The following is a 13,254-nucleotide window of genomic DNA, read 5'->3' as shown; positions in this document are numbered from 1 at the left end:
ATTTTTGTAATAAAACACAGTGGTCCCAAGGAAAAAAGTTTTTTTTCTAGTGTGGCAGTCAGTGTGTTAAAAATACAAAATACTAAAGTTTATAATCATCATCTTGTGTATCTGACCTTTCATAGATTCCAAAATCATGGTATGAGTCTATAGATCTCATACTCAAAAAGGCACTTTCATCTTTGGAAAATTAGGTACAGTAATTAAGAGAATTTATGAAAGTCAAAAATCTTTTTCCATTCCCCAACAGAGCATAAAATGGACTTTATATATTCAGACACTAAAAGCTCAGGAAATGATCATGTGCCTACAATGGCAGCTAAGCATAGACAAATTCTTTTTCCTTTCCTGGTTTTTTTTTTTCCTTGTTTATTTATTTATTTATTTTTGAGACAGGGTCTTGGTCTGTCACGCTAGATAAGTGCAGTGGTGTAAGCATACCTCAATTCAACCTCAAACTCCTGGCCTCAAGCGATCCTCCTGCTTCGGCCTCTCACAGTGCTAGGGTTACAGGCCTGAGTAGACTGATTCTTAAAATTAATAACTTTCCCAAAAGTTCCCAAACTTTTATTTGTAACTGTTATCTATTATGCAGAATGTCTTGTTCTGAATGTCTGCCCTCAAAATTTTGCACTGAAAAAATATCTTAAGTACATTTTTGAGTAGTCACTGTAACATTCAGACTGACGGTGGTTGCATTATGTTTTCCCCTTGAGACACGGAGAGTAAAGAAGCACTATCATTCATTGAATCCTTACTAATATTTCAGACATGACACTAATAGTTTACCTATATGAGTTCATTTAATCCTAATAACAAATCAAAGGTAAGTAATCAATGACAATATTTTAAATAAGATGAAACTGAAACTCATAGAGTAACACACTAGAACCACGGTCCACTTATTGCAAATTCACTCTAGTAAATACACTCAGTTATTAGAATTATCTTTACTACCAATAAGTAAATGTGCACATAAAAACTAGCCCAACAAAATTTACTGTAATTAATGTTTGAATACCTAAGTCTTTAACTATAATTGTTATACAAGGTATTCACCAATTTCGGTTCTGTACAACAGTGGAAACATACTTACCACGTTACATGGAAAGCCTGTCGACATCCATGTTTATTACATGTCATGCATGCACCAGTGGCTGCTTTGCTTTCTCTTCCTTGTTCATCACAAATGTAGCAAGTCTTAGGGTAGAAAAACAGAAACAAAAATAATACAAGTGCTTAACGTGAATCTGAACTTCATAATTACGTTCAGAAATGAAGATCAGGCCGGGTGCGGTGGCACACGCCTGTAATCCTAGCAGTCTGGGAGGCCGAGGTGAGAGGATCGCTCGAGATCAGGAGTTTGAGACCAGCCTGAGCAAGAGCAAGACCCCGTCTCTACTAAAAATAGAAAGAAATGATCTGGACAGCTAAAAATATATATAGAAAAAAATTAGCCAGGCATGGTGGCACATGCCTGTAGTCCCAGCTACCTGGGAGGTTGAGGCAGAAGGATCACTTGAGCCCAAGAGTTTGAGGTTGCTGTGAGCTAGGCTGACTCCATGGCACTCTAGCCCAGGGCAACAGAGCAAGACTCAGTTTCAAAAAAAAAAGAAAGAAAGAAAAGAAATGAAGATCAGATTTGCTGTGTAACATACTTTACTTATAAATAAGAATTCTGTTTTTTTTACAATGGCCTAATTTCTGCAAACAATACAAACAGGAAAACACAAACAACAACATGCAAATAGTCCTAGTGAAAAACTCACAAAGGCATTATCTCAAAACCCCACAAGACAGGAAGACTCTTCCCAGGCACAGAAGACAGGGTCCACATCTTTTTCTTCAAATCTAATCAATTTCAACCAATTCCTGTAGCAAGGGTATAAAAAAGGTTTACCTTTCCTCTCTTCTGGAAATAATTATATCTAAGAAGGTTTGATACAGGGAGTTGGGACATAAGAGACAAAGGACAGTCCTATGTGAGTAAGCAAGGTTTAGGTTATTCCAGCTATCCATGAGGAATCATTTGTAGGCTGTCATTCAGCCCCACCAACCTGACATCTTTGGGCTGAGGAGGAAGATACTTTAAGTAGGTAAGAAATGCCCAAAGAGGTATATAAAGCCAACGGACACCCCCAAAAACTCTGATTAACTTCTTCCACTTAACATGTAAAAATAACTAACAGTACCAACTTTTCACAGGTACAAATCACCAGCTGGTCATGTGATGAAAGAATGAATTACATAAACAGTAATCTATGAGTATCAAGAGCATAATGAATAAAATTAGCTGACTGGAAGTCGAGTATACAGAAAGCAATGTCTAACTACATGTAATCAGGTGATACACGTCAAAAAAGAAACCCATTTCTAAACAGTAATGAGGTATAACCTCGCCAACTTCAATAGGGTCACATGGTTTCATTCACTCTGTACTGGAGCACCAAATAACACCATACAGCAACACTTACAAGGACACATTCTGAAAAAAAAACTAGTATCTAGTTGAATAAATTTTAATTCCTCTGTTGAAAAACAAAGATTCACAATGAATAGAATTTAAAAAACCATTTGTACCTGTAAAAAGTAAAATCCCAAATTAAAACAAAACCAATCTAGGCCAGGTGCAGTGGCTCACGCCTGTAATCTTAGCCATTTGGGAGGCCAAGGAGGGAGGATTGTTTGAGGCCAGGAATTCAATACCAGCCTGAGCAAGAGTGAGACCCTGTTTCTACAAAAAAATGGGAAAAATTAGCCAGGCGTGGTGGGATGCGCTATAGTCCCAGCTATTCAGGAGGCTGAGGCAAGAGAATACATGAGGCCTCTCTCAGCATTCCAAAGATCACATTCAAGGTCCTAGCAATATTTCCCTTCTCCCTACCTTCATCCCCCAATTCCCACCCTCCTTTGCTATTTCCCACTTCAAAGCTTTTGCTCCTTCAGTCTGTAAAATTAACAGCCACTCATGTGCTCCTTCCTTTCTCCTCCCCTTACGGCCAGCAACTGGAGGCCTCTTACTCTTTTAAAATTCAGAAAAGCTGCAGTCTTTTCTAAAACACCCTTTCCCTCTTTCTTCAGTCCTATTAGACTAGGTTAGGTGAAATTTCTCTGTACTTCTAGAATCCCTGCACTACTACACTGTTTAACTAACAGTCATGGATTTACGCATATCTATCCTACCATATACACCTGGTACGTACAACAGACTATGCCATAAATGATGGATGAATGGGTGGACAGGTGAAACATTTAACTCCAGTAGACCTGAAATCTGATTTTTAAAATGGTACTAAAAGGAGTCCTAAAACCCAGAGAGAAGATTTAGTTCTTTCAAACTAAATATTCTAAATATATTGATAAAAATTTAATAGCTACCCACTACTCTTTTGTGAAAAAAATGAGGGAAGATTGAACTAAGACTTTCTAAGATTTCCACTAGCTCAAGCTTTTATAACTCAATGACATCATGTTTTTTTGGTTCCTTTCTTTGTCTCGTCCATTATCATCTTTCCTATACTTATAAATAACTCTTTCCTTCAGGGCCATCTAATAAAGACTTTTTATTTATATATATAAATTATATATATACATATATATAATTACAGCTTTCTAAAATGAATGTTTCCGTCACTAAGAATACAAGCTTCTATCCCAAGAAAGTTCACAAATCTCTTTGTTGCCCCCCAATCTTCACATTTCCAAAAAGTTATTAAAAGGTAATTTAAAGGTAACATGCCACATGTTATGTTCATTAACAAAATGTATGTCAGTGAAATAAAGAACTGATCATGTAACAGGAAAATATGAGCAGTCAAAAAATAAAAACAAGAATCTGAAGATAAATGGTACAAAAAGTGGCCATTATATTTTTAACAACATGTAGATTGATACAGCAAATTCTCTGCAATATAGATACACATTATACAGATACACTCTAGAAAATTTCCTTTCCTATCCTTGTATTTTTTTCTAAATCCCACAATGTTCTACCCACAAAGGATTACTTCCTATTCTCTGACCATGCCTACCATCTCCCCTTAGCACCTCTTATTCCTACTTAATATTATTTTTTTGTCTGGAATTATTATTTGATCCTTTTCTCCACCGGTCAAATTCCTAGTTATTCTGCAAAGCTCCAGAAGCTCTTTGTATGCCTTCATCAACTTCTTACACAAGAATAATCCCTCCTTTCATTATGTTCCCATGACACCCCATAACACTCCATTCAGACTTATTATTATATATTATTTCTGCACATTATTTACTTGTCTTTCTAATTGAGAGTCCCATGTGGAGGAAAAACCCGCTACTTTACAAATCCTTAAATTCCTGGTGTATAACACAATGTTTGATACAAAAGACGTCCATGGTAAGTGCCCAGTAAATAAACACCTCTAAACTTATCCTTTAAAGATTGATATCTTCTGAAACTCAACGATCCATTTTCTAATCATTTCTGTCATTTCAGGACTACATGTCCCTCATTAGACATGTTGAATATATAGGAACAGAATAATATTATTAACTTTTTAAGGTGATATATTCTAATATTAACCATAACAAATCACCAAGAAAAATACAACAAACATATATAGCCATAATGTAGTAAAAAAAACTATAGGCCTGGCATGGTGGCTCACACCTGTAATCCTAGCACTCTGGGAGGCTGAGGCAAGAAGATCCCTTAAGGTTAGGCATTCAAAACCAGACCAAGCAAAAGCGAGACCCCCGTCTCTACTAAAAATAGAAAAAATTAGTGAGACAACTAAAAATGGGGGGGGGGGGGGGGAAATTAGCTGAGCATGGTGGCATGTGCCTATAGTCCCAGTTATTCGGGAGGCTGAGGCAGGAGGATTGCTTGGACCCAGGAGTTTGAGGTTGCTGTGAGCAAGGCTGATGCCACGGCACTCCAGCCCACGCAGCCCGGGCAATAGAGCGAGACACCGTCAGAAAAAGAAAAGAAAAGAAAAGAAGAGGAGAGGGGAGGGGAGGGGAGGGGAGGGGAGGAAAAAAAAAACTTAAAAAGGAAAGTAACGGCAAGAATGAAAGAAAAAATAAACTTCATGATTAGAGAAATACATCATATTTCTAGAATATTATAAAAAGATATTTCTCCCTAAAACAGTATTTCACTGTAACTGCATTGTTAGTCCTAATGTTCATCTGGAAAAAATAAATACACATTATTTGTTCTGCCATGTACCAAAATGTATATAAAGAAATGATAATTTAAAATGCTGTACTAGGATAAAAAGAGACAAACACATCAATGGAATGGAAAAACAGCCCAGAAACATACTCAAGTATAGCCAATAATTTTTAGTAATGATTCAAACTGTATTTCAAATCACTGTGGAAAATCTAGATATTCAGCAATAGTGTTAAAAAGTTGACCAAACAAGTGGGAGGGAAACAGTTAGACAAACATCTTGCCATATTCTAAAATTAATACTACATGGATAAAATATGTATATTTAAATAATTCATTCTTCCTTCCACATTTTCTCCCTTCCTCCTTGACTACTTAAAGTCATGAGGTGAGATCAAGCAAGATAAGTGTCTATGGGAGGGCAGAAGGGGGGAGTCCAAACAAGTGTCAGAGGCTGAGTAGGGCTGGCTGCCATACGGGGGTGAGAGTAGAGTAGGGGGAGGGGGAGGTCAGCTCAAGATAACGTAGAGAAGAATATACAGGGGTGAACTGAAGCTGAGTGTCAAATCCGAAAAACAGCGAAAAGGACTGCCAGGTAGGGAAGCAGCTGCAACCCAGAGTGGTGTGGAGTCTAAGCAAAGTTAGGATGGCATCTGCATTAGGTGGTGGCAGCAACATAAGATTTGTCAATACAGGAAGAGACTGATCAAATACAAGTAAATTATTGAAGATAATGGGAGTCAGATGAGAATCAAAAATACGGAAATAAAAAGTTAAAATGAACTTCTTCGATTAGATTTTGAGAAATCACTCTGAGTTTATGGACTTCGATATATATTGATGGATACAGTAATACATATAGAGATGTGTGTATGTGCATGTATATCCTTATAATGAATCAAAAGTATCACTGTGGGCTGGGCGTGGTGGCGCATGCCTGTAGTCCCAGCTACTCGGCAGGCTGAGACAGGAGGATCGCTTGAGCTCAGGAGTTTGAGGTTGCTGTGAGCTAGGCTGACCCCATGGCGCTCTAGCCCAGGCAACAGAGTAAGACTCTTCCTCAAAAAAAGTATCACTGTGACAGAACAGTTTCCTATATATAAGGTAAATAAAGAAACATTACAGATGTGAACATGTGTAAATGCATATCTCTGTATGTATGTTCATACATTTTTTTCCTAGGTATGCTAAGAGAGCAACATCCCAATAACAATGAGCATGCCTAGTACACACTTTGGTTTCTAAATATTCTCACCTAAATGGAATCAGAGATCCTTGGACAAATTTTGATTACAGACCTACAGCAGGAATGATACAAGATGAGCCTAGAATATACTGTTGTGTAAAAATTAAGGAAATGCTCACAGAATGACAGAAATATGTCAAAAGACACAGAAGCCAACTTGAAGAGGTGCCGCCAGTCAAACCTGAGACAATCAAACATCAAAATAAATAACAGTAATGGAGTATGACCCATAAAATAAAATAGCAATGCATAAGCCCATACTAATATAAATACGAAGTGGAGAAAGCTTTTCCTTACAGCAGAATGTCAACTAAGGAAATGATGGAATTTAGAAAACTACCATTTGCTATCAATCATAGTAATAAATTGAGCCAAGAAACATCTAAATTAGCAAGTAAAAGGCTAAGGAACAAGCTATTTACATACAAAGCATTTCCCCATAAAATGCTTATTGATTATAAAGAGAAAAAAGATTAGCCTCACAGTGGAGACACCTGACAGACACCACCTTAACCAAGTGATCAAGGTAACATCACCAGTAATGAGAAACCCTGAAATAACGTACCACCAGATAGGGTGCAATGAGAAGAATACAGAATCACTTCTGAGCTATTTGTGCCAAAAATACATAATCAGCATTTAGTCATGAGCCAATGTCAGACAAATCCAAATGAGAGGCCATTCTCTGTACAAAATAACTGGCCTGTAATGTTCGTAAGTATCAAAGTTATGAAAGTCAGGGAAAGACTGAGTTGCTATTTGAGATTTAAAAAGAGCAAAGAGACAAAATGCGATTTGTGATCTTTTTGCTATAAAGAACATTTTTAGGCCGGGCACGGTGACTCATGCCTGTAATCCTAGCACTCTGGGAGGCCGAGGCGGGCAGATTGTTTGAGCTCAGGAGTTCGAGACCAGCCTGAGCAAGAGCGAGATCTTCTCTCTACTAAAAATAGAAAGAATTATATGGACAGCTAAAAACATATAGAGAAAAAATTAGCTGGGCATGGTGGTGCATGCCTGTAGTCCTAGCTACTCGGGAGGCTGAGGCAGTAGGATTGCTTGAGCCCAGGAGTTTGAGGTTGCTGTGAGCTAGGCTGATGCCATGGCACTCTAGCCCAGGCAACTGAGTGAGACTCTGTCTCAAAAAAAAAAAAAAAAATTTTTTAGGAAAATTGAGAAAATACAAATGAGGTCAATGGATCAGACAGTAATAATGCATCACTATTAATTTCCTGATTGTGATGGTATATTATAGATACATGGGAGAATGTCTTTCCTTATAGCAAATACTAAAGTATTCAGAGGTAACAGGGTATTATATTGGTAAATTGCTCTCAAATGGTTTAGGGGGAGAAAGAGCTCTTTGTACTATTCCTATAACCTGTTATTAAGTTTGAAATTCTTTTAAAATTAAAAGTAAAAATAAGTTTTTTAAAAAATGAACTTTCAAAGTACTAAAGTATACATTAATGTAGGGAAAGATTTTCTTTTATACATGTTTTTTCATTGACATAAAGTATCTTACATATTTATGGGGTACATGTGTTATTTCTTGCACAGAATGTGTAATGATGAAGTCAGTGTATCTGAGGTATACGACACCTTGAATATTTATCATTTCTATGTGTTGGTAACATTTCAAGTCCTATATGCAATACATTGTTGCTAACTATAGTCACCCAACTCCGCCATAGAATGTTAGGGCTTATTTATTCTATGTAACTATATATTTGTACCCACTAACCAACCTCTCTCTTTATTTCCCTCTCCCACCCACACTCTCTTCACAGCCTCTGGTATCTATCATTCTATTCTCTAACTCCATGAGATCAGTTGAGAAAGATTTTCTTTGCATGGCATCAAAGGCAGAAACAATAAAAGGTAGTTGTGTAAATTACATAAGAATTTTAAACTTCTCTATTAGAAAACATTAACCTGCTAGAATTCCAACAACAAAAACCAAAGATATAATAAAAATTAAAAACAAATGTTAAATTATGGGCAAAAACATATACTACATATATATAAGACAAAAGAATACCATCTTCTAATATAAAACACTTTGTAAAAAATTACAATATTAAAATGAACAGACATGTAAAGTCCACTAACATAATCTTAAAAAAAAAAAATTTAAATATTTAACCTTACCAGTACTCAAAAGAAACCCAAACATTATTAATATTTTCCACTAAAAACAATAGCGAAGATGTTTTTAATGGTAACACACAGTGCACTTAACATGACAGAAGATTATAAGTAACCTCACATATTGTTAATGTACTACAAATCGGCAAATGCATTCTAGAGGACAATTTCAAACAACATATTTATTGAAGATTCCAAAATGTTCATACCCTTTTAGACAGACATTCTATTTGTGTATACTACATGCCACACACCAAACTAGGCCCTTCAATAATAAGCAGCTGCTTAACTAAATTTGGAGTTTACTGAATATCCCACAATAATCTGTATACCAGACTAAGTATCCACTAAAAATATAGCAGAAATATAGTTTATTGACACAAAAAGATGTTTAGGGTTAATAAGTTTCAAAAGTAGACAAAAATATAAGCAATATGATCCAAATTTTTTAAGTATATATTATAAGCAAAAATGCAGAGAAAAAATCTAGAAGACACTGAATGAGAAGATTGAGGATAATTTTTTTTCCCCCATTCCTCTGCAGAAAGACTAGGATGATTTTTGTCTGGTATCTTTCTATTTACATCTCTGTATTTTCAAGCCTTTAAAAAAAATACATAATAAAGTTTTTTTAATACAAAAATATTTAAAATCTCAAAACTATAATTTCTTCCACAGAGGGAACATGTACCTTCAATTAAAAGGCAAAATATACTTAAAGGCACACTGGCTAATGGAAAAACCTTCTAAAATGCAGAAGTGAATGAAAAAATAATATACGTGTGCTAAAGCAAAAGAAATATAGAAAAAAGGAGCAAACATTAAAGGTTTTTTTAAAGGCTAACAATAAAAATCATATTTTGGGGTATAAATAAGTTTGGGGAGGGATAAATAACATTCTGATATAAGATTTTTTAAAAGAACGTATGATATATTATAATGAATGTTACACAAAATAATGATTAATTCAAATTAACAGACCCTTGGTACTTGAGAAAGAGTAAAAAAGGTCATAGTTTTGTTTTGTTTGGTTTTGGTTTTTTTGTGTGTGAGACAGAGTCTCACTCTCTTGCCCGGGCTAGAGTGCCATGGCATCAGCCTAACTCACAGCAACCTCAAACTCCTGGGCTCAAGCGATCCTCCTGCCTCAGCCTCCCGGGTAGCTGGGACTACAGGCACACACTACTGTGCCCAGCTAATTTTTTCTATTTTTAGTTGTTTGGCTAATTTCTTTCTATTTTTTCAGTAGAGACAGGGTCTCGCTCTTGCTTAGGCTGGTCTCGAACTCCTGAGCTCAAGCGATCCTCCTGCCTCGGCCTCCCAGAGTCCTAGTATTACAGGTGTGAGCCACCGCACCCGGCAAGGTCATAGTTCTTAAAGGATAAATCTATAAGGATTAACAGTCTGTAAATGTTAAAATACTAAATACCTAGATTAGTATAAAAGGTAACATAATTTTGTTTGTTTTGTACTCCTGTGACCTTAGTAGCATATATTTTAATAACTACAGTTTAACATAGTAATCCTATTTTTTCCAAATCTCTCTAAAATTTGATGGAGATATATATAATTTAAACTTTTTAATGGATAGTTTTAAAATAGAAAAAAATTCTTTCCACCTCCCAGGTTTTTTTTTTTTTTTTTGAGACAGAGTCTCACTCTGTCACCCAAGGCTGGATAGAGTGCAGTGGCATCATCATAGCTTCACCGCAGCCTCAAACTCCTGGGTTCAAGCGATCCTCCTGCCTCAGCCTCCCATGTAGCTGGGACTAAAGGCACATACCACTACACCAGGCTGATTTTTCTAATTTTTTATAGAAATTGGGGTCTCACCATTACCCAGGCTGGTCTTGAATTCCTGGCCTCAAGCAATCCTCTCACCTCTACCTCCCAAAGTGCTGGGATTGCAGACTTTAGCCACTGCACCCAGCCCATCTCCCAATTTTAAAACAGAAAAAATTATAGTCAAACAGTAATAAAATAATTTCCACTGTACCTTATTATAACGATCATGTGGGACAGACTGTAAAACAATTGGTTCCATTGTAGAAACATTGGCAAACTGTACCTCTGGAATATATAGGGCACAAACCACATGAGCCCAGCCTAAAAATAAATAAATAAAAATAATGTCATTTTTATCAAAAATAGTCATTAGCTCCCCCTAAAGAGATCCCTTAAATTCCTACGTAAGTAAATGTACAACAAAGACATTAACAAATTCTCATTACTTACTTCCATTGCATGAGAATAGTCAAACCACTACTGACAAAGCATTCTTAATCATTTCTCCAGTTATTAATCACAGTAATATAAAGGGAAACATTTATAAATTTGGATGCTGGAACTGACATTTCTTATAAGGGCAGACTAAATATTCAGATCAACCCTACTTCTGAGAACCACTGTAAAAATAGTTACAAAATGTTTAATACTTAAGATTGTAAATGTCAATACTCATTTTGTATCAAAAAATTAGTAATTTGAATATTAGTATTAAAATTCATTATCTTACTATTTTAATTTTAAATATTTTAACAATTGATATTAAATACTAATGTTTCCTTTAATTTTTAAAATGGGACTAAAGGTATTAAAGAACTGATGTGATCGTGAAGAATTACTGAGCTAAAATTGGAAAAAGATGGAAGTCCTGGGTTTAGCTTTTGGCCACTTTCGGTCAAGGAACATTTGCCCATTTCAGAGAAGGCAGCTGTAAGGATGAAATGTGCCTTCTGTCAAACTCAGCAGGCTAACAGTACAGCGATGTACATCCACAATCAACCAAGGGAGAAGGAAAGTTAGTAAACCCCTCACTCACCCTCTTTCAGTTGTCATGATGAAGGGCTATAAGCCGGGAGTAAGAATTAACTGAAAGTATGTAGGCCCTCAAAGAGATCATACCTGGGCTTTCATCATCTCAAACTCTAAAATTTAACTAAGGTAGTCCTAAATTACAAGCACCTCAAGGCACCAAACAGATGCAAATATACATCCTCTCTGGAGGAAAACAGTATCATCCTGGCTACAAATAATTTCTACGATTTGTTAACTATAGTATCCAGCACAATAAAAGTATCAAACACATGAGAGCCCAGACAACGTAAATTAAAACCAGCAGAAGCAAGAAAATCAAAACATCAGTATTTTGGAGTTACCAAATACAGACTGTAAAATAAGTACGCTTATTATGATCAAATATAATACACATAAGGAAGAATTTTAAATTGCTGCAAAGAACTGGAAACTGTAATAATAAATAAAAATGCCAGGCGTAAAAACAAATTAAGAAATTGATGGGTGAGATTAACAATGGTTTAGACATGGATAAAAAGAGAATTAGTGGGTAACAAACTAAGTCAGAAGAAAATATCCAGAAAGTTAGCACATGACACAAAAATATAAAATATAAAAAAGGGGGCACGAGATATGAAAAGTACAACAGGCAGGACTAACACATACCAAAGTCTTAGAGAAATATGAGAGACAAATAGCACGAAAGCAGTATTTGAAATAATAATACCTAAAAACTTTCCAGAACAAAAGAAAGACAGCAAGCCATTGACTAAAGAACAACTATAAATCGAAGGGGTAAATAAAAATAAACACCAAGGCACATTAGTAAAACTATGGAAAACTAAAGGAAAAAAATAAAAATCTTAATAAAAAAAATCAAAAGGCAAGTTCATCAAACGAACAACTGGATAAATAAATAAAGCCAGCAAGTATTTTTTAAAAGATTTTTTAAAAGTTTAAAGGGAACACCAAACTATTTTCTTCAGATAATTAGCAAAAATGATCCAAGAAAGAAGTTCTAAATTGAAGAAAAAAAATACAGACTGGTAAACATGCAGGTACTTGTAGTGGATATTGAACATATAAAACAACAATAATGACCTCTATCATTTAAAATACATATGACTGCTTACATTAAAAATCAAAACATTGTCTGGTAGGGTTTGTGATGTATGTAGCTTTAACACATTTATAATAAAGATTGGGGAAGGAACAGAAGATACCTTTATGATTTTTTTATACATTTTGTGTGACTGAACTTACTGGTATGAAAATTATAATCCCTACAACCACTACATACATAAATATAAACATTTGTAAATACGAAAAGAGATACAGTCCCAAAAGATAATTTAATGCAATTAATTAAATTTAAATTCAATGCTAATTAGTTACATTACTGAATTGATTAAAATGCCATAATAAAAAATACTCGATCCAAAGGAGGAAGGGGGAACAGAGGAACAACGAGGGGAAAAATCCAGGTTAAGAAGGAATAGTAGGAGACTTCCACTTCTGTCCAAAGCGGAATAACAAGGACCAAATTTATTTAGCCTTCTGCATGGAACAATTCATACATCCCATGAACAAAATACTTGAGACAGTGATTTACAAGACACTGGATGTCAGATAACAAAGGACGACAAGCCTAAAAGGACAAGAAACAAATGAGGTGAGCCCTAGGTTTGCCCCAGCTTACTATCTTGAGATTTTTTTTTGTGGCAACAGCACAGGAAAACTCCCAGAATCTAGGAAGGAGTTGGAGCTAATACTCTGGTGAAACCAAGGCAGCAAAAACCGGCAGGAGAAGAGTACTGAAAATAAGAGCTCTTCACAGAAAGAGAATCCTAGAGATTTGCAGAGATACGCATTTGTGTATTCAGCAGAGTTTTTTTTTTTTTTTTTTTTTTTT

General features: G+C 35.5%; 1 protein-coding gene across 4 annotated transcripts in view; it reads right to left on the bottom strand.

The window, feature by feature from the left end:
• The window catches only part of MLLT10 (MLLT10 histone lysine methyltransferase DOT1L cofactor), a 187,714-nt gene that overhangs the window by 97,572 nt on the left and 76,888 nt on the right, over nt 1–13,254 (bottom strand). For all 4 annotated transcript variants that reach the window (XM_069458815.1, XM_069458817.1, XM_069458816.1 and 1 more), the window contains exons 5-6: nt 10,543–10,652; nt 1,097–1,200 (exon numbers count right to left, since the gene is read on the bottom strand). In XM_069458815.1, coding sequence (XP_069314916.1) covers nt 1,097–1,200; nt 10,543–10,652 — 214 coding nt within the window. The remainder of the gene's footprint in view (nt 1–1,096; nt 1,201–10,542; nt 10,653–13,254) is intronic.

This window comes from Eulemur rufifrons, chromosome 25 (assembly GCF_041146395.1).
Source record: "Eulemur rufifrons isolate Redbay chromosome 25, OSU_ERuf_1, whole genome shotgun sequence".
NCBI lineage: Eukaryota > Metazoa > Chordata > Mammalia > Primates > Lemuridae > Eulemur > Eulemur rufifrons.
Note: the sequence above shows the minus strand (reverse complement) of the source record. Positions and strands in the feature narration are given on the sequence as shown.